At 42.8% G+C, this 27,430-nt stretch overlaps 1 protein-coding gene across 7 annotated transcripts in view; it reads right to left on the minus strand.

Moving 5' to 3' along the window:
- Positions 1-23,338, minus strand: part of OPA1 (OPA1 mitochondrial dynamin like GTPase) — an 83,589-nt gene extending 60,251 nt beyond the window's left edge. For 3 of the 7 annotated variants that reach the window (XM_077827030.1, XM_077827026.1, XM_077827028.1), the window contains exons 1-7: positions 23,177-23,338; positions 19,305-19,614; positions 18,862-18,958; positions 17,947-18,054; positions 16,395-16,448; positions 15,678-15,745; positions 6,835-6,945 (exon numbers count right to left, since the gene is read on the minus strand). In XM_077827030.1, coding sequence (XP_077683156.1) covers positions 6,835-6,945; positions 15,678-15,745; positions 16,395-16,448; positions 17,947-18,054; positions 18,862-18,958; positions 19,305-19,614; positions 23,177-23,199 — 771 coding nt within the window. In that variant the 5' untranslated portion in view covers positions 23,200-23,338. Of the gene's footprint in view, positions 1-6,834; positions 6,946-15,677; positions 15,746-16,394; positions 16,449-17,946; positions 18,055-18,861; positions 18,961-19,304; positions 19,615-23,176 lie in introns of those variants that run through there. The other 4 variants (XM_077827027.1, XM_077827029.1, XM_077827032.1 and 1 more) reach the window with 4 other exon arrangements.
- Positions 23,339-27,430: the final 4,092 nt, after the last annotated feature.

Here is a 27,430-nt window from a genome sequence, read left to right on the forward strand (position 1 = left end):
TGTGCAAGCCAGTAGAAAAATTAACACCTTCAGGACCAGATACTGAGAAATCAGGCTTAATGATCAATAAAATTCAGTAGCTTCCTCAGAGAATTTCTCCCCCACCAAGGGACTGATAAAGTCAGGTGGCCGAATTGTCTGGGCCTAAATATTTATTTGTTTAATTAGTACGCCACTTTGAAGATGCAAACACAAACTTGTATCGATTTGGTTCAACACCACTCCCCGCTAGGTATGCCAATACATAAAATCTTTCTAAACTATCAGCATCCTCTAGATTGTGCAGTGCATTCTTGTCAGGTGTTTATATTTAAGATTTATAAATGCCAGAGGTTAGGGATCACATTCTTTGTGTCTTGTACACAACTGAGCCAAATTATGTAGCCAAATTCTAAAAGGAACACTGTACTCTGCAAAAATATTAAGTATATTTTACTGTTCCATTATTTTAATTTGTCAGTATGCAATCTTGATGGGATGCTTTACATTAGCATACACAGTCACTCAGATAGTATTAAAATGTGGGAAACAATGTAGAAGAGTGATCATAATGTAAAATTTTTCAGTGACCGGTGAATTCAAGTGTGATCTCACTATAGTTGTGCAAACATGAAGGGACTTTTAGTCAAATCCTTTCAAAAATGAATTTGTAAAGTAAAGTAGATCTAAAAAAGAAAGTGAAAACAGATGGAACTTTCAATCTGTTTCTTCAGAAATGTAATTAAGGTCACAAGTTCAATATGAAATACCAAAAATAGGAATCATGCAAGTATTTTAAAACTAAGATGAAGCATAAAGGACAATTAAGAAGGAATGATTAATGAAAAGATGAAGTAATAATACCAATATAAAGAAATTCAACTCAACTTTAAAATGAAGTCACTCTAAATATTTGCAATTCAAACAAATTAGCTTGAAGTGAAAGGAGAATATCAACTTAATGCATGGATAACATGTCATTTATAGGACACAAACCAATGCAGTCACTCTTTAATTTCATAGTAACTGTTGGCAGCTTGACAGTTCCCAGTTCTTCATGGCAATTGGCTTATTGGAGCTTCTTAATCTATAAGATACACATGCCCATGTATTTACTTTGCAATAGGCAATGCCAAATTACAATCCTCTCTATATCCAATTATTTTCTTATTCATTAGCTGATCCTTGAAGATAAAGTGCTGGAAGCAGGCCACCTTCTGTTTCCACCAGTGGACCAACAGCACAGGAAACATGAAGGCAACAGACACTAAGAAGAGTTCAGCACAGAGAAGGTGGCTTGATGTCTTTAGCAATATACAGTATGTCTAAACAAACAGAGATATATCTACCCACCCACACACCCAAATAGAAAGTACAGCAGGCATATAATGGGAGAGACCAGGATAAGAAGGACAGAAAACAGTGAAGGAAGAAAAGAGGAAAACACAAAAAAAGGAATACAGAAAATGTTTCTGGGCAATGCAGCCATCCAAAAAACAGCTATGTCCCTCCTCTCAAAAGCATTTAAGAAAGCTTTTTCTGGAGGTTTGATAAATTTTTAATGAAATAGTGAAGGGGATTATACTAGTCATTGTTATGGCCGCCTTTCATTTTGTTCACTATAAATATACCGCTGATATCTAGACAAATATTCAATATTCTCCCCCCAAAATGGTTACTGAAAATGCCCGAGGAATTTTAGGAAAAACAAACAATGCTTTTTTGGAATCCTAAGAATGCTCTCAGAGTGGGTCACAACTCTCCTTTCTCCACCTAAGCCATTTTACACTTCAGGAGTAGATGGGCAGATAATGCACTAATCTCTCTTCTCAGTAGACACGGGATGAAATTTGCTGTCAGTCACAAAGGAGGGAATTGTGGTAACCTTATTCTAGTTCCTAGAAAGCAGCCCTCTAACGATGTGCCACAATATACGGCAGGGAAATACGCAGCACTGAGACACTTCTATCAGTAACGTACAGACTATGTCAGAACTAAGGACATGTGTACACTACAGCCCTAAATCAACCCACATTAGGTCGACTTACAGCCACCACAGTAATTACTGCAGGGGCGGATGTCCACACTACCCTCCTTCTGTCAGTGGTACGTGTCCTCACAAGGAGTGAGTCCAACCAACTGAAAAGGGGCAGTGGGGGAGGCTGAGAGTCAAGGCTCTCAGCTCCCAACTGGGCACACAGCTGCTCCTCTCTGCCCCGCCCCGGGCTTCTCACCTCCCTGCAGCCAGGCTCTAGCTACCTGGCTTTCTTGACAAGGCAGCCAACAGCTGATGTAAGTAACACAGCGTCTACACAAACACTGCATCACCCTAACCACACCGACATAAGCTCTGTGCGTCTTGTGGAGGTGGAGTCATGATGTTGGTGTAGCAGGACACTTACACTGATGGGACAAGGCTGTAGTGTGTACATTGATATAATTAGGTCAACATAAGCTGCCTTAGGTGGACCTAACTGTGTAGTATAGACAAAGCCTAATGTGCACCAGCAGAACACTATAGTGAAATCTGCAGCCCCATTGATTTCCCACTGAATGTGTGTGTCCCATTCATTTCAATGGAACTATTCATGTGCTTTAAGCTAAGTGTTTCATTTATTTTGCGTTTTTATGCCTGGCTGTAGTTAGCACCTTCATATTTTTCACTTAGAATATTTCATTCACAACAATATTCCCAAGCATTTCTACATTGGTCATAATTAAGGCTGTGAGTTTGTCACGGAGGTAACAGATTCCTTGACTTTCTGTGACCTCCATGACTTGCAGTGGCCGATGCACCTGGCAAAGGGGCAACTCAGGCAGCCCTTGCGGCAGTCTCGGGCCCCCGCGCCCCCTCAACCTCCCAGTAGCAAGAGTTTCAGTGTCTGAGGGGGCAGAGAATTGGGGCATGGGATAGGGTGAGATGGGCTCTGGGTGGCGCTATCTCAGAGGCTCCCCAGAAGCAGCGACATCCCCCTTGCTCAGCTCCTAGGTGGAGGCGTGGCCAGGCAGCTCTGTCTGTTGCCTCTGCCCAGAGCACTGTCTTTGCAGCTCCCACTGGCTGGGAGGCAGCCAATGGAAGGTACAGGGGCGGTGCCAGCAGGCAGAGACAGCATGCAGAGCTGTCTGGCCACGCCTCCGCCTAGCAGCTGAGTGAGGGGGATGTCGCCACTTCTGGGGAGCTCCCCAGGTAGGCGTTGCCCAGAGCCCACCTCACCCCAGCCCATGCCCTAATCCCCTGCCCCCTCCCACACCCAAACTCTGCTGCTGGGGCTCGGGGGGGGGAGGGGGGGAGGGAGCCAGGTAGGGAGCCTGTCAGCTCTGCCAACACGCCCCCTTCTACCCCCCCGCAGCAGGGCCGCCAGGCAGCTCCCCCCACCCCCACGTTTTAGTCACCGGTATTTTTAGTAAAAGTCACAGACAGATCACAGGCCATGAATTTATTTATTTTTTTTTTTTACTGCCCATGACCTGTGACTTTTACTAAAAATACCCATGACTAAAATGTAGCATTAGTCATAACTGCAGTATTTTCCAGCAAATTAGAGAGTAATAACATGGTCATCCATGCCTGATAATAATTGACATGATGAAAGAAACTGTCAACTTTTTAACAAAACATACAAATCCATTTAATTACTTGTTTTAGATCTTATTTCAAATGCTGTGTGGATACATTTTTTTGTCAATCCAATTCATCCAAAAAACCATAAATGACAAAAAAAAAACAAAAAAACAACAACATAGGCCAGATAGGGACCAAGTCCCGGCACTTCTGAAAATCCCAGGAGGCACCTATTGGCATCTTTAGGTACCTACATACCTTAAAAATCTGTGTGATTGTCACAAGTTTGACATGATATCACAAAACTGTCCCAAACCACGAACATCTCATAGTTAAACATTAAGAGCTATAACAATTCCCAGTGGCATCACTGAAAATGTCAATGCACAGAGAGATGCAGCCATAGGAGTTCTTGCTATGCAACAAACCCTTCAGCTAAATATAATACAGTATTTGCCAAGTGGGCAATAAAAGTCTACAGGGAAAGAATTACAAGTGTATAAGGGCATTAAAAAAATGAGTTATCAGGTGCCCTTTTAGTAATATTTTCATAAATTTCCATCTAAAATAGACAATCTATATTATACAAACATTTTAGACTGTAGATTAAATCCCAAATTAAGATGAAAATCTGGGAAATTTAGATTCTGCAGTTTAATTATTTTTATGACTGAGGAGAATCTGTATCACACGGTGCATGCAAGTCCCTCTGCTGCTTGGTTTGTTCATTACACATTCTGCCAACGTCAATGAGATACTAAAGGAAAGGAACAGGAATACTCAGGCTTAGAGGAATGGAAATGAAAATCATATTTTCAAGTAGACAGGTAACATATCAGCTTGCAAAAGAAAAGTGAGGTAAATTTAGCCATGGCATAAGTGGCAGCAACTTGGTTGACTTCAACGGGAGTTGCACCTGTTTCTGCCAAGACAGAGCTTGGCCCAATGACTGAATCTTTACATTACATCCTCATTTTAAGGTGTGTATAGCAAGTGTTCTGTTTACCTGGCCATTCAATTTGTTTCACAACAAATGGGTTCGTTGCAGCAAAATAAAACTCATCATCATTCCTCGCCATTGGCATGCATCAAAGCACACAAAACTGCACATCTAAATGTTACAATCGGCTTTGATATTTCTACAAGGAACGTGATGCTCAAGCATTCTGGACATAAATTTAGGACTTTCCCTTACAGGATTGTAAGTTATTTACTGAGATAGACATCAAATCTTTTCTGCAATTCCAAGGCCATGGAATTAGTTGCAAAAGAGCAATAATGATGGGGAATTCTCTGTAGAAATAGATTAATCCTGAAAAAATAAACTCTTTGCTAGTTACTCAAAAAATGAAGCCAAAGTTTAAATATCAAGTACTGTATTCCCTTTCCAGCAACTGTTTTAAGTTTTCAAATGTCCAACACTACAGAAATAGGCACTCTTCTTAAAAAGGCTTTAGAAAAAAGTGGGGATTACTCCGTAACGTTCTTGCTTTCTGTTTCAGAATGTAGTCCCTTCAGCACAGTCAAATTAACACACTGCGCTCAAGACAAAAAAACTACCTAGCTCTGCCTTAAACACAGACTTTGCATGCTACCTGACAAAGGAATTGAAGGAGTCACTCTTATTATGCAAAGGAATCAGTAAACAAACAGGCAGATTTAGTCGGCTAAAGGTATCCCTGGTCTTTTACCAGCAACATTGCTCTGGTTGGGAAGTGGGAAGGACTCTGTAACCTACTATTGGACAAATTCTTCTCGGAGTAGTCAGACTCCAGTGCATTACACTTCCAGCATCTTTATTATGTATCATGTTGTTTTGTTGAAGGCAGGACTTGTCAGTTTTCTCTAAACCCCCAAGGTATACTACCTAAATGAGCTAAAAAATGAAACATGAAGAAACGTACCTCTCCCCCTCACTACTCATCTTTCCCATAGTTGTACGAGGAGGAGGAGGAAGGGTAGTTCTTGAGCTGCAACGTGGCAAGGAATGTTCGCTTAACATTTAACAGTAGCTTGACAAAGGATGCTGGAGACAGACTGGAGTACTTACATTTAAAATGCAACCTCTTAAGATTTTCAACGCCTTCAAGCCCTTTGGTGAAAACCAACGCATGGCTACATACAACATTATGTACAGAACTTTATTTCAAGTCTTCTCCATCTCTCTCTCTCATACAACCTCAGATGCAGAGAGTGTCAAAGGTATGTATCCAGTGGTTAATTCCAAAGCTATGGAATTGTGAAAAGTCAGAATGAACTGTAGGTTCTGTGGACATGGGAACTACAGATAACTGTGTTTTCACAGTCACAGAAGTGGTACAGAATTATACTGGCTACAAAAATTAGCCCTGAAGTACCCTAGACTACTAAAATTATCCCAATCTAGAAAGCAATATGTCAGCAACGTGCTAATGCTAAAAATCCAACTCTAGCACCAAGTAAAGTAATGGATAGATGACCAACAGAATAGCTACACCAAATCAGCTTGGACTGTGATTTACGACGGAAGCTAAGCAAGAGAAAGCTACTGAGATACATTTACTAGGTTTCATAGAATCATAGAACTAGAAGGGACTTCGAGAGGTCCTCTAGTCCAGTCCTCTGCACTCATAGCAGGACTGTATTATCTCGACCATTCCTGACAGGTGTTTGTCTATATATTGTTTATATTTACGAATATCAGATTTTGCCCGGGCATTAGCCATCAGACACTGGTAACCCGCTAATGCTCACTATTGTGTTATTACTAATTTTGTCATGGGCTATCTTTATCATTGCAATTATATCGGGGAGTTTAATGTTTATGGTTTTATCCTAATATGATGTTACAGGTTGTTTTAGATAGAATTATCACCCCACTGAGAATAAACTGAACTAGGATATGTCTGAGATATACTTTATAAATACTGCATCTGATGTCAGAATTGGGAAGCTAAATCAGCATCTACTCAGTTTAAGGCTGACTAGGATTCTTTGTCCTCCCTAAATCCAATTTCTAGAAATCCTGTATATTAATCTGAAATACAGGTCAATTTAGAAGTAAACAAAGGTTTCAGAAACTGAAGTTAAATTACTTATAAGACTGTCCCCAGCATATCCAGTCATTTAATGGCCCCCAGTTAGAGTGACAGGAAGCAGAACCAGTTTAACACCAAGTGCTCTTGCAAAAAGATTTTTGTAATAATTATTTGGGCCTGTGATCAGATTAAAATTAGCTTCTTCAACATCAAATGAAGGAGGCTGAAGTGTTTGGTTAATATGAATATAGTACATAGTGCCCTTTGAACCATCACCTTTCGCTTCTGCTGGGAAGAGCCCGTGTTATATTGGCCAGCAGCTCTGCGTGCTTCCTCTTCATGCTGTTGGATTTGCTGTTGTAATAGAATGAGTTCACCAAGCAGGCCCTGCCACGAGTTTACAACAAGGAGAAGGAAGGGAAAAATTGGGGGTGGGAGGAAAACAATGTTAAACCAAAGAGTGTTACATAAAAACAGATGAAAGACAGGAATGAATGGGTCAGTTCAAACAAAAAAGGAAACCTATTTGCAACAGCTATTACTAGCCGACTGGAAACAACTGGCCAGCCTGTAGGTCATACAGAACAACAAATAGCTACATTTTAGAATTAAAGTCAATTGAAAAAAAAAAAAGTGTCCAAACGCTAAGAAGATTTAAACTAGCCTTGTTTGAAGAGACTTTGTGGAGATTTTTGGCACCACATCCTCAATTATTCACTTCAGAAGTATTTTCAGATATCAGCATTTTTTTTTTTAAAAAAGAAGTAAAGGAAGTGCAATAAGAGAGACCTGATGCTTGGATGCTCTTCACAAAGTTGTTACACATACAGCTGTATGTACAAGATAACATGTTCAACTTTGCTGAGAATAAACAAGTTTTTTTTGTTCTTAAATACCTCAGCTGCTTGGACAGTTTGTCAAAAGAGGATTTGCTCTGCTGCTCAACCTCCAGACTTGAAGGAATGAAAGACTTTTGGATGGGTATATAGGGAGACAGAGAGAGATCTCCCTCTACAGCACCTTGGCAGTGTCTAGTTAAACTGCATAGTTCCTCTCACCTATCCAGAATTGTCATGCTTAATACCTTCACCTTATTTCCAAGTTTCTCCATGAACAAAGTGCCTAATTTTCTTTTGCCCAATTATTCTATTAATAGCTATGTGTCTTAAAAATTCACATTTGTTCAGAAATAGTGTGTGAATTAAGTTCCACTGGAATTTCTCATACAACTAGTTTTAAAAGTTGGAGATTTAATATTAAATGTATTAACCTATTTAAAAAAACACTAAAAAGTCTTTGAACAATATTCTGCTCAAATGTAACATTACATTTTCATTAAAGAAAACATTTAATAGAATTACCAGTTTCAAAATAGACAGTACTTTGTTTAAAAACAAGCCTCAAATGTCAAAAGTTTGAATTTTTTTTAAGAAAAACAAATTAGTTCTTCAGAGCTCATGCATCAAACTATACATATACCACACAAAAAACCCACATACATAAGCATGTACACATAAGTACAGACACACACTATATGGATGGATACAAAAAAATAAACAGACACTGTCAAATAGGATAAAGCCCAAATTAGAGGGTTTGGGAAAAAAAAAAAGCTTTATCCATCTTTGTAGGAAGAGAAACAGCTTCATATTTATATTTTGTGTTTGTTTTTTTAAATCTCTGCACTGCTGGAAAACCAAACACAAATGCATCATGCTAATGCATAAGAACCAGAAACGAAACCGATCCATCGAGTTTCACTGCCCAACAAGAACAAAAAAGCTAACGAGCGAAAAATAATGTATGTTTTTAGAATTCTGATGAGTAAAGTTGTTATTGCTACCAAGTAAAGAATTTCTCAAAATGACTTGACAGTGTCCCTTTAAAAATTATGTTAAGGGTCAGAACCTACAAAAAGAGGAACATATGGAGATAAAGCTGCTCTGGAAGCCTTAGCTTGCCCTTTAGTTTTTAAATAGGCATTGCACAGTGTGTAATGCTGTTCCATGTTATAAAACACAGTTTTTGTTTAATTTGTGATTACTTGTGACAATACCTGTTCTCTGGGCCTGCTGTTCCCCGGAGATCTAAGGAAAAAAGCTTCTGAGGCTAAGTTATTGTCTTCAGTACAATATCAAACCAGAAATGGTGGTAGTGTAAGGAATGAGTCTGCTTTAAATATAACTTCCTTTCCTTCGTTTATAATTGGACCCATAGCATTATTTTATATACATTTCCTCTGGCTTTCTCTTGTCTTTAACGATTGCAGTACAATTGAAAGAAAAATCTTTGAATACCATAATGCACACATAACAAACAACTATGCTGGCATAGGCAACAGAAGGAAAGAATGGTTACTTACCCCACAGGAACGGAGGTTCTTCGAGATGCCGCTGTCTGTGAGAGTCCCACTGTAAGTGTGCGTGCTCTTCATGAGCGCAAGTTCGGAGTCTTCTGAACAGCAGTATCCGTCGGAGCCACACACACACCCTCCCTTGTGAGGGCATAAACGGTGGAGCAGTAACAACCCTCCCTCAGGCTCCCTAAGAATCCAAAACCCATGTCTGCTGAAAACTCCGGAAGTGGGGACAGAGGGCAGCTGTGGGATCCACACTCATGACAACATTTCAAAGAAACAGTTATTGTAGGATAAGTAACCGTTCTTTCTGCTTCAAATGTGTGTCAGTGTCAATCCCACTGTAGTTGGGTGGCAACTACCTCTGGATGGTGAAAATTAGGAGTTTCGGCTACATCAGTCGAACAGTGATTGCAGAGTGCTCTCCCAACCTTGGCATCTGACCTGTCAGCTAACTCCACACACAGTGTTTAACAGAGGTCAGTGGGTAACCCACGTCTCTGCCTTACAGATTTAGGATATTGGCACTGAGCTGTGGTGGAGTCTTAACACTCGGGGGAGAGATACACAAGCCATCTGGTAACATGTTGAGATACACTGTGTTATCTGCTTGGATAGTCTCTGAGATTAAATTCTCTGACCGTCTGACAGGCTGTCTATGACTACAAATAAATGAGGAGATAGTCTAAAGTAGCAGCCGGGTTCTGCCAGTGTAATAAAGTAAGGCTCTGAAGACATCCAGAGCATGTAGCATTTCTTCTGCCAGTGCACAGTGGGGCTTTGGGACAAAGACAAGTCAGCTAATTGATTGATTCAGGTGGAACTCTGAGATCGACTGAGGGATGAAGTTAAGATGATCTTAGGGTGCAAAGAGCATTCTAAAAGAGGCTCAAAGGTGGAGGTGGGGGCTTCCTGAGATTTAGAAGGAGAATACTGAGGACCATGTCAGACTGGGGTCTCTGACCAGTGGGTAAGCATGTAACAAGACTTTAAGAAAACTCAACACCATTGGGCAAGAGAAGATCAAGTATGACTAACCAGGAGAACAGGCACAGACTGCTGCAATCTTCCTTACAAGCCTGTGGGAGTTGTGTCAGGAAAAGGGCCTCTCTCTCCCATGTAAAAAAACTGTATTTTGTGACTAGGGCCTGATAGTTCATGATACAGAGCTGCAATGAGATGGAGGAACACGCCTTTGCCCGAAAAGGTTCTATTTCTTAGAGTTCTCCTCTTTAGAGGTGCCCTTTTCAGACTTGGATTTTTTTCTGTACCTTGAATTAGGATGGGTACAGAAATGTTCAGGGCCTTTTTATGGTACCTGGTGCCTCTTTTTGATTCTCTGATCAGAGAAAGAGTGGCTCGAGGATATGCTTACTGATGGGGAGGGCAAGCCTGGCTGGAGTTGAAGAGCCTGTTGGGTACTGGAACACCTTGAAGTTATCAGATGCTAGCCCGAAGGAAGCTCTTTTGGTGGAGAAGGAGGTCGCTGGAATTCCTTTGATATCACCTCTTCATGGAGAGCTACGAATGGTTCAGGCATGGGAGACCTGGTTAATGGTGACACTGGAGAGCAAGATCTCCTCCTCTTCTGTGCCATGTGGGAGAGAGCTCTGCTACAGGACATGTGAGGATAGCCCCCACTATGGCCTGTAGGGCCAAGACGGCATTTTACAATGAGGATTGAGAACCACTAGCCCACTGCCGCTTGTGGTTCGCCTGGGATGAGTCTCTGAACTGGAAGCTTCTAGTGCTTTCAGTAGGATCCCCTCTGATTGTATGGGAGACAGATCCTGGCTTAATATCAGCAAAAGCATCCTCTCAAATGGCAGCACAGTTGGGTGGGAGTGGCCTCAGTGCTGGCAGTGATGGTGCTGGCAGTGGTATTGGTGTGAAGGATGTCCACAGTGGAGATATGGAATCCTCAATCAGTATGTGTCTCAGGACCGTGATGGGCCTCAGCACCAACGTTGGCACTGGTGGCAAGGCTGGTACTGGGCCACTCCTTCCTTGTGCTGTGCAGGTGGTTGAGCTCACAGCTTCAGCCCTTGACACTGTAGGGGATTTGTTTCTGGAAGACTGGTGTTTAGGTCCTTCCTTGTGAGATGGCCTGGTATAGTGCCTGGAGCTATACTTATTCTCTGTCTGGCCTGCTTTTTGGTGCCGGGCTTTGATGTTGGGACAGCTGGTACCAGCGTCTCTCTCTGCTCCTTGCTGTTGAATCCTGGCATGGGGTGTCTGCTAGAAAGGGCACTAGCTCAGGATGACTTTTTTGGCTCCAGTTTGTGGGGGGGTAAGTCAGAACTGACCCTTAAACCCTGCTATACAGGGGGGATGTCCTTTTTCTTTTTGTTTGGGGGAAGTCCAAGTACAGCTAATTTGACTAGAAGAATGAGCTCTTCAATGAAATGTATTTTTAAATAAGATATAGAGAGCACCAACACAGAAACGGGTCAGACAGTGCTGGGTTTCATCTCGGCAGTAGGAGGGAATGGAGGGAGGGTCATGGCTGTTCCACCCTTTGTGTCCTCACAGGAGCATGCACAAGGCACAAGGCACATGCGTGACACAGACAGACACTGATAGCTAAAGACTAATACTACACGCACACCTACAGGAGCATCTACACTGACACATGCTCAAAGAACCACCTCTCCCGTCCATTGAACCTGCCGCTGTTTTCTCCTAACAAAGTTAACCAGCACTAAAATCTATTCATGGGATCTTGCATGAGAAAAACTCTGAATTAATCATTAAAATGCTACTTCTGTTATAAAGATCAAGACAGTTTTACACATTTGCTGAAGCAGTGGGTGGTACAAACTGCACAGAGGGAATGAGGATGCACAAACACATGGAATGATGAAGAACCACGGCATAGGTTCCAACTTTTACAAATGATGGTTTTTTTTTTCCCCCTTCATAACACAAAAGTAAGTAGTTTACATTAACAGAAAAATTTCTCAACTTTATCTATCAGGCTTTAGTTATATAGGGCCAAATTTTCAAAAGAGTCATAATGGCTTAGGAGCCTTGGCTCCATTTCATAAGCATCTACGGCCTCCATCCTGCATAAATGTACACATGCTTAACTTTGCTCCCCTGAGTACAACAGAACCTAAGAGTTACAAACTGACCAGTCAACCACACACCTCATTAGAAACTGGAAGTACACAATCAGGCAGCAGCAGAGATCAACACCCCCCACCCCACAAAAAACAAATACAGTACTGTGTTAAACATAAACTACTAAAAAAACCAAGGGAAAGTTTAAAAAGGTACGGGAACTGTTTCTGTGTTTGTTTCATTTAAACTGAGATGGTTAAAAGCAACCATTTTCTTCTGCATAGTAAAGTTTCAAAGCTGTATTAAGTCAATGTTCAGTTGTAAACTTTTGAAAGAACAACCATAACATTTTGTTTAGAGTTACAAACATTTCAGAAAAACGGACAACCTCCATTCCCAAGGTGTTCGTAACTCCTGCGGTTCTACAGTAGATCCATTATTTCAATGGGGCTATTCACAATGGTGAAGTTAAGCACATGTATAAATCTTTGCAGGATCAGGGCCTAAGTTCCAATGACAGTTAAGTGACAAAGGAGCCAGAATCGCATTAAGTACCTTTGAAAATCGTACCCACAGTGCCTAATGAGAGAAGACCAATACATTAAGTTGAGATCTCTGACCAAAAAAAAGGTTTTGTGCAAAAATAGTCAGAATTGTTTCATGAAGACAAGTAAATCAGAAGTCACTGGACTTATTAAAATAATTAATACAAAAATAAAATCAAAATCACCTAAAGACTGAAAACCTGTCAGACCTATACAATTTGAAAATTTTAAACCCTTGAAAACAGAAATTTATAGAGACCTCAGCAACAATCATTTCAGATCTGTGCTCTCCAGGCAGGTGGACTTATGAGAACAAAAACATGTAAATGTAGAATCAGGGAAGTAACCAAGGTCAGGGACTTCTGTATTAAGGTAAGCATACTACCTCTTAATCTTTAACAGAGCCTAATATTGACTAGAAATGGAATGCAACCTAATGCTGATCAGAAATGGAATGCACAGTATGAAGAAAGGTCATCTAACCCATTGTCTAGAAAACATTTTGGTTGTCAGTAAACCAAGTGGCTATGCTATCGTCATTATCCATCAGCGAACGTCTTACTTCAATCACAACCATAACAACAGTATACAGTTCTGAATAGCCATGATACCTTTTAACCCTCAGTTTTGAGGAGTCATTCCCCCACAGTAAGAAAGCTATTCCATTAGCAGAGCTGCTGGATAGAATTAGTATAACAAAACCAAGATTAACTTTCGGAGGCCCATAGGTTTAATCAGGGCCCATGTTTTCTGCAGCACAACCATAAGTTTTGTGGCAAACTGAAAGTTCTGTGGTCACAAGTAAATGCAAAGGCATTAAAAATTAGAGTGTTTTCCCTCTCTCTTCTGATATTCCAAACATTCAAAGTAGCTACTCACTGTGTTATGGATTATTGCCCCTGCACTACAGCTGATTGCCTATCAGCACGCTCCTCCTGCTCTGCCTGACGGCATAAACAGATCTCACGTTCCTGAACAAAACAGAGGTACTATTTTATACCAGGTCCAGTACAGCGTTCTCCCATTTCCACAAGCATATGAACAGGGCCCCAATTTTAATGTTCACCAGAGCCAGCACCTCTTCCTCACAGCCAATTTAGTCCTCAGAAGCAGAATGAGACAGGAGAGCAGAGACACACAGGAGGAATGTGCCCAGGAAAGCAGGACAAGGTGAACAAGAAAACAGAATGAGAATTATTCCGCTGCTCACAGGGTACAAATAAAAGGAAAGAGCAAGTGGAAACAATTAGGAAAAAAAATTAAAACATTCAAAACAAATCATTGCTAACTCACTAAGGAGGGTCAGTAGCACAGTAACACAGCCTTTTACTGGAGACCTGAATTCAAATTCTAATGCCTTCCATAAAACCTCCACTGAACTCAATAAAAAGATCCCCATTGACTTCTGCGGCAGTTGAACCAGGCCCATAAGCAGCAAATTCAAGTTTAAAAATGCTTTCTTGTGACCTTAACATCGTTTACCACCCAAATACTATGGCAATGAATGCCACAGAAAAGTCAATAAATAATAATAAACATTTGTAGACTCTTCTTCCTCTGTTCTCAAGTCCCCAGCAATATAGCATTGAGCTTAGCCAGTCACAGGCACGGGTAAAGAAACTCTGCATATGAAGAGAGGATCCTTGCATGAATTATCACTGGGAATTCAGATGAGTAGCCATAGCATTTCGTCTGATTGGGGGGGCAGTTAATCAATTGTTTCATTCAAATCTAAGTGGGTTTTCCACCAAAAGGTATGAAAGAAACAAGTTCTTCTTAAGACTGATTTATTATAAAACCACTTATTGCCTTGTTTTGTTTTATGACTTGATATTTGCATTTAGAAACCAAGCTTAATGAGCATTCATTATATGTGTGGTACTCAACAAAATATATATGAAAGCAAGTAATTTGGCATAGCTCCATAAATGATTTGTTAAGACAATAGGTAAGAAGACCTTTACTTCAAAAGTTGAAGTGTTTTACTCTTGGATTGTGAACAGTGAACACCTGTCTTAAGCAACCTTTCAAGGCAGACAAAAATCTGTTGCTAAACAAAGGTAGGCTTCTAATAAAGGGGAAACAGAACAGTATTCATTTCAAATGTGGAGACTTTGAGGTGGTCCAGGACAGGAGGTTGCCTAATAAAAGGTGATCTCTTGTACCAGTTTCACTGTAGGCATGTGCAGTAAGTGTGCACATGCAATAAAATGCAGCACACATGCATACATGCCTGCATGCACAGATATGTGTTTAAAATAAGAGCGTTATTTACAGTTTTGCTAAGACTGGGATGATAAACGTTCCCAGTTGTGAGGTATTCACAGTATTGATGGATAGATTCACACATGAGACAACTATTTTTAAAGAAGTTCTCAGTATGTATTAGATTTCATTCTGATTTGCTCAGAAATTTTCAAAATGTACAATAGCAAAAATGAAAACTACTATAAAATGAGATTAAACAATCAGATATGCTATTTGGTGGTTAACAGCACTAATAAAAATAAGAAGTGTGCAATGCTAAACTTTACTTTCCTCACTTGCAAGGCAAAAGTTGAACATGCATGCTAATAAACTTAATTAACCAGCGGATATAACATTTCACACAGCAAAGACATCTTCTAGGATCAAAACAAAAAACCTCCTTTTCTAGAAAATGAGCAGGCCACAAAAACAGTTGCTGCACTAAGTTTTGAGCAGAAAAAAAATTAAAGCCAAAACTTGATACATATCTAAATAGAAAAGGATCATAAGATGCAATACTTTAAGACATATAACTGTAGCTAGTGCATGATGCAGCACTTTGGGTTTTATATTAAGGCCTGAACCAGCCAACACTGTCACAGTTACAAGCAGTAAGTGTTGGCAGGATCAGTCCCTCAGGTTGCATACAAATTTAAAATGAATACAGAATGACTAAAGTAACATTGCCATTACAACCTAACGTCTTTAGAGAAAATCATTTTAACAGAAGGTTCAATGACTTTACATTACTCCCTTCTTCCCCACAAAACATTTTAACTTTTAGTCTAACTGTTATAAATTGCAATATACTAAACCATTTCAGCTCTCTCAAGCTTCTTTAAATCTACATCTACAGTTCATTTTTTAAGCTTTGTGATTGAATGACTAAATATGTTCTGTAAATATACCTTCTTGTATTGTTTGTCATTTTCATATCCCTGGTCTGTAGCTCTGAATGCTGTTTCTCCTTGGGAACCTAGGAAATAATTACAGAAACTTACCAAAATGCCTTAGTACCCTGTTCAAAACCCCAAACTATGTCTAATAGGAGGTCCAATTTTTAGTACAACTCAGTACCCAGTATACAAATAACCTCTCTAAAGTTGCAATCATTCTACGGATTATTGTAAATAACCACAGAAACAGCTTAAAACTGATATGTGAACAACTGTACCAATCTAGCATCCAACTCAAACTGAATGGGCTAATATAAAAGGTAACAGGAAACTTCAACTAGACCATTTAAGTTCTAAAGACATTTTTGCTGATGAAATGACTGCATGTGTTAGACATCAGATGATCGGACATAAATTAAATCATCATTTGTGTTGAGAAACACAAAATATTCCTGCATATTGTAAATAATTTTTTTCTGAGCAAACTTCTGAAAAATGCCTGAATTATAGGCATCTGTTTAGTGTTTTGACAATGAGCCACTGGCTTTTCATTAGCATTGGGGAATTGAGTTTTCTTGAAGTAGTTATAAAATGTTTCCAATTCAAGATTAACTTGCTGCAATAAATTGCATTTGCATTGTTATTCACTCCCTTTTTTAGTGTATCACTGTTTAATTAATTAATTTTAAAGAGGCATGTTAAGGGCAGTAAAAATGGCTTTTTACACACCTAACAAGAGAAGCAGATCAGAAGCTCCTATGACTTCACTAACCAAATTGTAACCTGTGAAAAACCAGCAAAAAAGGGGAAATAAAAATTATAAATACAAACAAATGGCAAAACAAAGATGTGAGGGATTTCAGTCTCAGAGTTCAGGGACCGAGCAGTCATAACCAATCTTGGTATGCTAACAAATGCAGCTAAAATGGATAACAAGTCACCCGTACCAAAGTCAAAATTACATTCTAATTAAGAAAACCCCAACACATAGGAGGTCTCATCTACTTGTCTCTGGTTTCTGATATTGCCCTTCTCATTACCCTCACACTTGAATCCCATTTAGATTCTGCTCTCTGTACATTTGTTTTTTATATATATTATGCTTTCTAATAATATTAAAAGTTGTGTCAGACAATGCAAGTAAGCCTGTTATGAATATGCAAATAGAACTAGAACAGTTACAATATTTTCAAGCACACTTAAATGAAAAAAATGTGATTGCTAAGAAGCTTTATATGTACATCCACATTTTTATATCTCTGTCTAAATTTACAATATACTATATTTAAATCAAGATTAGATGTGTTTCTAAAAGATAACCTTGAGTTCAGCCACAAAAGTTTAGGGGGCCTGATAATGTTTCACTTGTGCAGTAGGGAAGGGGACTTCCCTCCACTGCAGGAATGGCTGGGTGAATGTCCACGGCATGTGCTAGGCAGTAAATTAGACTAGATTCACAGATTCTAAAGACCAGAAGGAATTACTATCGATGACCACTGTGATCCTTTCTGGACTTAAAATCTATTCATTTCCACTGCCAGAATACATTTTTAGAATTTGTTAAAATGAGAAAATGGTTAAAGATTAAATTCAGTAGGGTATGGACAATCAATCGAGTGTGCAAATTTGACAATACGGTCATCCATTTGCCAGCTAGCATCTGGATTTTAGAGCTCATTCATCATCCTTTGTTCCATTCAGCCTGTCTTGTAGTCCTTTCCACAGCCAAAACTCCCACTAACTTCAAATCAGAGTTTTGCTCAAGTAGAAAGTTGCCAGCTGATCCCCTGAGAGACTACTAGGTTAGTCACAAATCTTCTGCATCTACTTGATGCTACACCCAACACAAACGGAGATATTTTGGTAGTTTTTTAAAAAAATAATCACCCATTGCCTGAAGCACATTTCTTTAACAAAATAATTCTTTTCTCCTATCATGAGCACAGTGATATATTGTTAAAGAGTACTGGCTGGACCTCTCCTCTCACCTTCACTGGCAATATAGGTCCAGCATCTACACCTCACTGAAACATTAACATTTTAAATCTATTTGTTTTTAGTTTGACTGGGAGTCTAGAATTCACTGTTCAGTTTCACATCTCTCAGTTCTCATTGAGTATTTGTTACCACAATTTATTTCTAAACAAAAAATTGACATACTCGAACAGCACACAATTTCCACAAACCTTTTTCTTGTTGTTCTTTAAAGATGTGTTTGTGATCTCACTTTGTAACAACACACATTCTCATAAGTAAAAGAAAGCTGAAAAATTGTTCTCACCAGGCGAGAAAAAGCCCTTCAGGGAACTGAGGCTCTCTCCAATCTTGTCAAAGTCAGGTAGAAGTTTAGCGAGGTCTTCTGCATCAGGAAGGGCTTTGCTAAGTTTTTCTGGGGAAAAAGTATAAAAAGGTGAGTTTTTTTTATAAGTGAGAATAATTTACACTGTAAAATCTAGCAACTACCTAAAAATTAAAACACACATTCACATGCTCATTCCGTTTTTTTTTGTCAGGAATCAAAATGCTTCTCTTCTATATTTTAATGTTTGTTTAGGTTTCTATGTATGCGAGAGAGCATTTGTACAACACAATTACTGTAATAAACATTTCAAAGACAATATTTTCCTATTTTTCAATTTGTTTATTTGGTGCATTCAACAGCATTTTGTGGCTAGGCTGTTTCACAGTTCCTTCTGCATACTTAGTCAGATATCCCTTTTATTTGTATAGGTCTTTCACATAGCAACCAGAAAGAGAAATAGTCACAAAAACAAGAATTTGAATATAACAAAAACAAGCCAAGTATAGCACCTGCTGCTACTTTTAATTCTTTCCTTTAAAAACACAAAAACAAAAAGATTTCAGGCTGATAGCCTACTTTAAATACCATCACTGAGAGTGTATGATTGAATTATGGAATAATTAGATTTTTTTGTCTAGTCTCAAGCAATGCACCCATGTGAGGGATAGATGCTGGAATAACCACTACCAAATGTTATGTGGTCTTTTCCTCTTAGAATGCATATATAAGATGTGTGCCTTCCCAAGACACACCCCTGAGCACTTATCTTATTAAAATCATGTTGTAAGAACATTTATATAGAAGCAACCAACTTCTGAACACCTATGTTCTTAAATCTAAGAGTTGCATACGCTGATCTTTAGCAATCAAAGCATATTTTAGCTTTTGTGATACCAAAGTCAATGTGTTCATCAAGCTCCCAAATGAAGTCAGGAACAATCCACTTATAGTCACTGAGATCAGGCAGCATCTCCTTCCATTGATCATATGTCTAATACACAAACAGAAAAAAAGTCATAAGACAAGCATATAAAATGTTCTACTTGAAAGAATTTACCTACTAATCTATAGCGCTAGCTTGCAATCTTACACACTGGCTTTTTGGCTTAATCACAGAACATCTACAAAACAGTCATCAAAAGCCAATCCCATTTCTGTCCAATACAATCTATTCTAGTAATTTAAATAACTTGTCCCTCTCTACCCTCATATTCTCCACTGTCTTTATTTGATCAAATGATGGCACTCCCCATTTTACTGACTGCAGCAATAACTACTACTCAGAAATGCCTGGCAGACAATATGAAACATATAAAATGGCCTCTGCAAATAAATACCTTTTTTGCTGTATAACCACCACCTACTGCAGATCCTAGTACAAGATAGCGAAGTTTTAGAAGCCTTGAAGCCAGTCTAGCTACCCAGAAATTTCTATGGGGCAGGTATCCATATTTTACAAATAAAAGTTTAGTTTTCCGTAAGGGAAGACGATTAAGAGAGGAGAACTGTTGAATTGATGCCCTTAATGGAGGTCTCTGAAACTTTGAATGAGGATGATGAATACTTCGGGAAACAAGGCGCAATTTTTGCAGTGGTGATTTTCCTTTTACTCCATAGCTGCTATTTGCTAAGCTTTGGCAGACAACACTGGAAGAAAAAATAAAAATAAAGAAACAAATTAAGATTCTGTGACAGCTCTACTCAAAACACTTTTAGTCCAACTAGTCTTGTATCCTACCTCCAGCACACAAAGTATATGAGAGAGAGAGAGACTGATTTACAGAGGATGAAAAATAAAGTAGAGTATCATTCCAAAGGTTCAGTGCTTTACCATACAGGAAATTCCTTCCCTGCTACTAGCCAACATAGATCCTGTGGGCTCTCATAGCCTTTTGAATAGAATAACATTTGCAATTATTTCAAAAAATGTGCAATGACTATCTAATCCATTCTTAAATATTCCATAATGTTTTCATTTAATAGATATATAGTAATGTTTTGTTCCTATAAACACTACATTGGCTAACCCCCCATATATTAGCTTGACATATTAAAATAACATATCATCTTCATCAATATTTGTATCCTTTTCATAAAAAATGTTGAATTGGATAAAATACTTTGGTTTAAAGGATACTTACTGGATAAGCAACCTCTCACTTGTTAACAAGGATTTGAAGGACAGAAATAAGTATCAACGTTTGGGTTAGGACATCTGCTGTCTTATAAACTTAACTTCTGCAGCTGAAATTGGTGAATAAGTGCATAAGAACACAAGAACTTGGTTTTGTGCACGTTCAACCGGAGTGGAAAGTCTACACAGGAACATGGCTACAATGTTCCACTCCCATCTTAGGGAGGGAAGAAAAATCTTTTCATGAGAAGACATATATAATAGATAGTTTACTTAACTACCCTACCCAGAACTGCATGCAAAACCCCTACATTAAAAGATCATTATTAAGGTCACAAAGTCCTTAGGAACATTAGGAAATGCCAGTCTGTGCATCCCTAATTCGGCCCCCTTGTGAATAAGCATTATGATAGTTTTAATTACACAGTCGCATACTGTTTCACGTGCTACAGCTTTTCAACAAAATAGAGACTAACAAATTTATTTGAGCATAAGCTTTCGTGAGCTACAGCTCACAAGTATCCTAATCATAGAAAATGATTTCTATGATTTCTGTAGCTCACGAAAGCTTATGCTCAAATAAATTTGTTAGTCTCTTAGGTGCCACAAGTACTCCTTTCCTTTTAATGGATACAGACTAACACGGCTGCTACTCTGAAACAATATCCTGCAATTATTTCTATTTTGATAAATTATGAAGCTGTGCCTCTATAATTAAGTTAATCATCTAGCAACCAGCAAGGGACATGATCAGTAGGAATCCCATAATCCTTTCCTTCCCAACTATCACCACCTTGAAATGAAAACACAACAGGGTTAAAATTCATCACTTAGGACTTTAATAGAAACTTTGGCTTCGGAATAGTTGATGTGAAAGTGCTTCTAGCATGGAAGATGACCACGGAACCAGAAATATTTTAATTCCTTCTGCTTTAGGAGCCAATGACTGAGACTGAATATGGTCAATCCAAAAGGAAGCTTATGGCTGCACTTAGCTCTTTCATTTTCTGGGCCTACACTCAGTGTACAGAAATATTTAATCTTTTCAGCAGAGATGAAAAGATAGTAAATAGTGATCTGATGGCCAACTCTAGTTGTTCGTTTGAACCCAGCTTAAAGGGATATATGATAAAATCATATTTTTGAAAAAAAACACACCTGGATTTGAAATAAAAATCAGACAATGAAATTTTTTAATCCTGCACATTTATTTTTTGCCCAAGTTGCATTCCCTTAGATATCACAGCAGCTAGAACTTAGTTAACAATCATATTGTCATTTGAATAATACCAAAAATATCAACTCCCTTCTGCTTTAAAGTAAAGATTTCATGCCACTTCTCATAAAAGTAAGGGTATATTCCAGTGCCATGCCAAGATCTTTATTATCCTCTTAGCTGTCACATACTCTTGGTTAGAACTGGTCAAAATGTTCTCAACAGTAAAAGTCCATAAAAAAAACGCAGTTTTCTCAAAACCAAGATGTTTTGTGAGAAGCTGTTGATTGACACAGGTTTTTAATGGAAAGAAGCTGAAATGTTTAGTTTCAATAATGCTGTTTTGTTTAATTTTATTTCAACATTTATATTACAACATTAATTTTAACAGTGTTATATTTATAGATTATATTTCAAGATATATAGTGTATCTTATATCTATTATAAAATATACAAGTTATATAGAAACTAAACATTTCAATGGCCCTGATTCAAGTTTTCTTCTGAATATTCATTTCATGAGAAATTTTGGCTTTCCAGTTCCACTGTTGGTGTCTGCCTGGTTGCCACTTCAGTAACTGCTGTATTGCAGTTGTGTTGTATAGATATCTGTAAAGCACTTTTTCTGATCTTATATAGTACCCCGTGCTCTCATATCTAAGCACCTGGGATGAAAGTCAATATAACTGTAAACCATCAGTCATTAACATACTGTTTTCAGCTATGAGCAAGGTTTGAAAAATAATATACCCAGCCTCTAGGGTCAGGACATGACCAATCAATTTCAAATTTTGAAAATACCTGCCAAGCAGCAGTTGAGGTGAAAGAGAACTCCTAGGCAAAGCACAAAGAAAACACAATGGTGGAAAGTAAGCTCAGTGGTTTGAGCATTGGCCTCCTAAACCCAGGGTTGTGAGTTCAATCCTTGAGGGGGCCATTTAGGGATCTGGGGCAAAATTGGGGATTGGTCCTGCTTTGAGCAGGGGGTTGGACTAGATGACCTCCTGAGGTCCCTTCCAACCCGGATATTCTATGATTCTGTTTCTATGATATGTGAAAATAAGCTGGGTAGGAGAGACTAGCTGCCATTTGCATCTGTCTCTGTGTCATCTTTGTGCCTAAGTGAGATTGTGTCTAACTGGGCAATGGAACCAGAGAATCAGTTGACATTTATTTAGACTTTCCCAGGGCCCGTGAAAAGGTCCCTCAGAAGAGACTACTAAAGAACCTAAGTAACTACAGGGTGAGAGACAAAGCATCGTCCTGGATCAAAGACAGGAGACAAGGAGTAGGAATAAATGGTCAGTTTTCATCATGGCACACAGCAGGGTGCCTCGGGGCTCCGCAGGACACCTGGTGGGGCTCCAGGTTACTAATCTGGAAAAGGAGGGTGAACAGGCCAGGAGCCAGACGCGACGATCACGCGGTTCTCTCCGTCAGCCAAGCCCGGAAAAGCCCGGGGGGGGGCGCCTCAGAGGCGGGGAACGGGCGACCCAGCGGCAGACGCAAGTCAGCACGGGCGACCCCGGCGCATCGCAGAGCCCCCGCGGGCGGCTCGAGCCGCTGCCCCGGGACGCAGCAGGGCCACGGAGCGAACTCCGGCCGGCGGGCCGCGCCGGCGGGCAGGGGGAGGCTCACGCCGCCAGAGAGCTCCGCGGTCTGGCCCCGGCGCGACCCTCTGCGCAGCGCGGGCCGCCCCGCCTCAGCGACGCGACGCGGGGACCCGAGCCGCCTCAGAGCGGGGCAGGCGCGGGGAGCGCGCCTGCGGGAGCCCCGCCAGGCCCCGTCCCGCCCCAGGCCTGCGCGCGGGCTGGTCTCCGAGGGCCCCAGCCCGGGCCCCGGGCGCGCCCCGCACTCACCACACGGCCGCGGCCCGCCACATCCTGGGGCCGGCTCCGGTGCGCCCGGGCCCCGCCTCAGCCCCTCGCCGCCCGGGGGAGTCGCGGCCTCGCGCAGGGTGAGCCCGGAGCCCGCGCGACCGGAGCCGTCGGGCAGCGCAGCCGCTTCCGGGGGGGAGGGGCGGTCCGTCCCCAAGCCCGGCCCGGCCGGAAACGCGGGCCCGCGAGAACGGTTCCGGGCCGGAAAGGCGGCGCGGCGCCCTGCGGCTCCCTCAGCCGCTCCTGGCCCAGCCAGCGAAAGGCAGCGGCCCGTGCCCCCAGGTCCCGCGCCTTGCACCCGCGAGCTGGGCGTCCTGCCCTAGTCACGGCCTGCTCAGGGCACGTTCATTGCCCGCCCCCAGTGCAGAGGGACCCCAGCCCAGCCCGGCCACCAAAGCACAGGGGCTGGGGGCGGATAGAAAACGGGGCTACTAGCGACCGAGGGAGATCGCCAGGGAGGCTAAGTGGTGGGCACAAAAGGTCGGGGGCTGGGTGCCAAAGAAAATAAAAGGCCAAGCGCCCAGTCCAGAGCTTAAACCTCATGAGGGGCGGCAGGATTTGGACCGAGCGCTGTTCGCGCCCCACTGCCGTGTCTCAGTTCGAATAGTCGAATTAAGACGATGTTGAAGTCGCCAGTGTTGCAAGTGTTCATCAAAAGAGATTAAACTGATAGGAACAGATTTAATCATTTTATTCAGATAATGTGGCAGTAAAAAGAAAACGGTTCAGAGTTTAAGCATAGAAGTTTCTGGTTATCGGGGAATAAGGGACAGATTATCAAGGGGTGCGAAATTCGGTTTAGGAGCGGGTGGCGTAAGGAATACATAATCTGCAATCTCCCCAACTCGGGGTAAAAGTTTAACGGGTCAAAGTACAGACATTGAGCTATGGGGGTATTCTGTCCATACAATGGCCATGTTCAGGTGTGGAGTATAATGAGCGGATACGATGATGGGGATGGATCTACCCTCATTTGGTGGGATTTAATGTTCAGGAGTACTTGTGGCACCTTAGAGACTAACCAATTTATTTGAGCATGAGCTTTCGTGAGCTACAGCCCGATGAAGTGAGCTGTAGCTCACGAAAGCTCATGCTCAAATAAATTGGTTAGTCTCTAAGGTGCCACAAGTCCTCCTTTTCTTTTTGCGAATACAGACTAACACGGCTGCTACTCTGAAACCATTTAATGTTCAGTGAGTTTATGGTTCCAGTTCATACAGTCCAATGGAAAAAGTCTCTCAGTCCCTTTCCCACAGTGGATGCACGATGTCATACCGGCTCACACCTCCTGGTACTGTCGATGGCCCGTGATGTGTTCGATGTACATGTCCCTGGACTATCGGATGGTGTCCGAGACCATGAGGCGCCGCATGAGCCGTGTGTAGCGTCGACCGATCCCACAGGTCCGCAGCACACGCTCGTTGCAGGGGTCCCAAGCGCCCAGGGCTCCGACGATCAGGGCACCCATCTGCACCTCGTAGCCCTTCGCTCTCAGGGTGTCGGCCAGGGGGGCGTATTTTTCCAGCTTACAAGCTCGGGCTTCGCGGAAGGCCGGGGTCCTGTTCTCGAAGGAGACCGTGATGTCGACGGGGATGATCTTTTTCTGGGCCACGTCGGTGACTACCATGTCGGGTCGCAACTGGCTGTCAGTACCGGGGATGGCACAGTTCACGGCGACCTCCCCCAGGCGCGGTGCGATGGCTTTCACCAGACGGTTCTGGATGGTGTTGTGGCGCAGCTGCCAGGCTCTGGAGTGGGGCCTGCAGCTGCGCAGGACGTGGGGCAGGGTCTCGTTGGAGTAGCCGCACTTCCTGCAACGCTTGTCTCGGTTCCCGTGGCGGACGGCTCCGTTGAGCGGGACGCAGTTGAGCCGGGCACGGTGGATGAACCGCCAGTCGGCGAAACGGGTGAAGCCGCCTCCGGCGAGGAAGTGGTTGCTGGCGTCCCATTTGCTGGTCAGTTCGAAGGCTTTACCCTGGTCCGGTTTACGCTTCAGGGTTTCCATGTACAGCGAGCGGATGGCCGCCTTCAGGGTGCTCTCCAGCAGGCCCCTGGCGCTCGGGGTGACGACGGTGTTGTCCTCAGACCTGATCTGTGGCACCAGGACTCCCAGATCCTGGCGCTCCTCGCACCACTCCCAGTGGCAGCCGATGTGCTTCCCCAGGCAACGCGTGGCATTGCGAGCGCGGGACCACAGTGAAGCGATGTCGCCCCCGTCTCGGCCAAATTCGCCATCCAGGGAACCGCTCAGGAAGCTGGCGGTGTCTTGGTTGGAGGGGGCTCTTCCGATCCGCTTTTGTGATGCGTCATGGAGGGCTTTTGCTGCGATGCTCCTTACCATGGCGTCGGGACACGTCAGCAGGCGGAAGGCGTGGGTGATCACCGCGATGTCACAGGTCACCCATGCGGGGGACATTGGCACCGCCATGTCTGTGGGTGATATAGACTAGCTCGTTGCTGGCTCTCTGGGGAAGGAATAACCACTTCTTCACCAGCTGCCGGATGATCTTGTCTGCCTTGTTGAGGGGTACCTTTGCCACAGCGGATCCCCTTAGGACGAACGAGATGCGGGGGATCAGGAAGGTGTTCAGGGCGTTTATCTTTTGCCACGGTGCTAGCAGTGAGGTGTCGGTCTTGGCGGCATCCTGTAAGATCTCTTGGATGGTGTCCTCGGGTGTCTGTCGGACACGGAAACCCGTTGGTGTGCCGAGGTGTCAGTAGGCCTGCCCCTCTGCCAGGGGAATGACGGGCTCGCCCTGGATCTGGAATTCTGTCGCCTGCACCGAGTCCCTTTTGCTGCCATCTATGTGGAGGGATGCACACTTCTTTGCATTGAAGCGGAGCCCCATCCAATCGGCCGCTCGACTGGTGGCATCTAGCATACGCTGGAGATTCTCTGGGTTGTCTGCGGTCAGGACCAGGTCATCCGCGTAAGTCAGGACGCTCACCCTCTCACTGTGGAGGTTGAAGCCATCTGCGCCATTGGAGATCGCTCACAGCAACAGCTCCATGGCGAGGTTAAAGATGATGGGGCTGAGGGGACAGCCCTGCTTAACTCTGCTCTGGATCGGGATCTCGGCGGTCTCCCCTTCAGCCGAGCGAATGGTGGTGCTGCATCCCTCGTACACCTCTCGGATCACACAGAGGAAGTTCTCTGGCATCCCAAACTCCTGGAGCGTGGCAAAGATGTGGTGGTGGGGCATGGACCCAAAGGCATTAGCCAGGTCGAGCCATGCTACCGTGCACTGCCTCCGTGCCTTTCTGGCCGTTTCGATGGTGGTTTGGAGGACAAAGTTGTGTTCATAGCAGCCCTCGCAGGACATGAAGCCTTTCTGGGTGGAGCTGATCGCTCGCCGACCACACCGTGATCCTCGACACCAGGCAGCTGGCATAGAGCTTGTACATCGTGGAGCAGAGGGAGATGGGCCTCCAGTTGCTGGGGTCATCCCGCTCACCCTTCTTGTACACCAGTACCGTCATGGCCTTCTTCCAGGAGCTGGGAGTCCGGCACAATCAACTTGCACTGGTTGAAGAGCGTGGCGAGGACCAGGCAGCCGGGATCTCGCTTTTTCAGGAGGCTGTAGGGGATGCCGTCTTTCCCAGGAGCTGTGTTTTTTGTTTTTGAGAGTCTGGCCATCACTTCCTTGGGCGTAAAGCCAGTTTCCAGGACACCTGCTTCGTCGACACGGGGCAGGGGGCGGAGGGACTCTGGGTGCTGAGCGTCATTCCGGGCTGTGCGGTCGAATACATCCTTGAAGTAGCTGTAGAGACCCTCAGATGGGATCGTGCAGTATGGCGAGGGCCCGTCGAGGATCTCCCTCATGGCTTTGGAGCGGTTTGCCCGGTACAGCTTTTGGATCCTTGAAGCCGCTGCTGGATCGTAGCGGCGGCTGGCGTCTCTACTTCTGGCTCCCCTGGTAGTGGTGTTGAGGTTTGGAGCAGGCGTTCTGTGGGCAGGCGGGCCGTTCTCCTGGTTGGACCTTCTCCTGGGAGCGGTTTCTGCAGACAGTTCTTGGGTGAGCCTGTCTACGAGGAGGTCGAAGTCGTCAAAGAAAGCTATCGCTTGTAGCTCCTCGGTCCAGGCTGCCACGGAGTGGCAGCCCTCACCATCAGCTGCTGGCCCTCATGGTCCTCGACCTCATCCGGTGCAGGCTCAAAGCCTGCATGGTCGGCCTGCCGTCTATCTCATGGGTCAGGATTCCCTTTGGTTGGGTGCTGGGGTGGGATCTCTGGCGG

The sequence above is a fragment of the Eretmochelys imbricata genome, chromosome 9 (genome assembly GCF_965152235.1).
Source record: "Eretmochelys imbricata isolate rEreImb1 chromosome 9, rEreImb1.hap1, whole genome shotgun sequence".
Lineage (NCBI taxonomy): Eukaryota > Metazoa > Chordata > Testudines > Cheloniidae > Eretmochelys > Eretmochelys imbricata.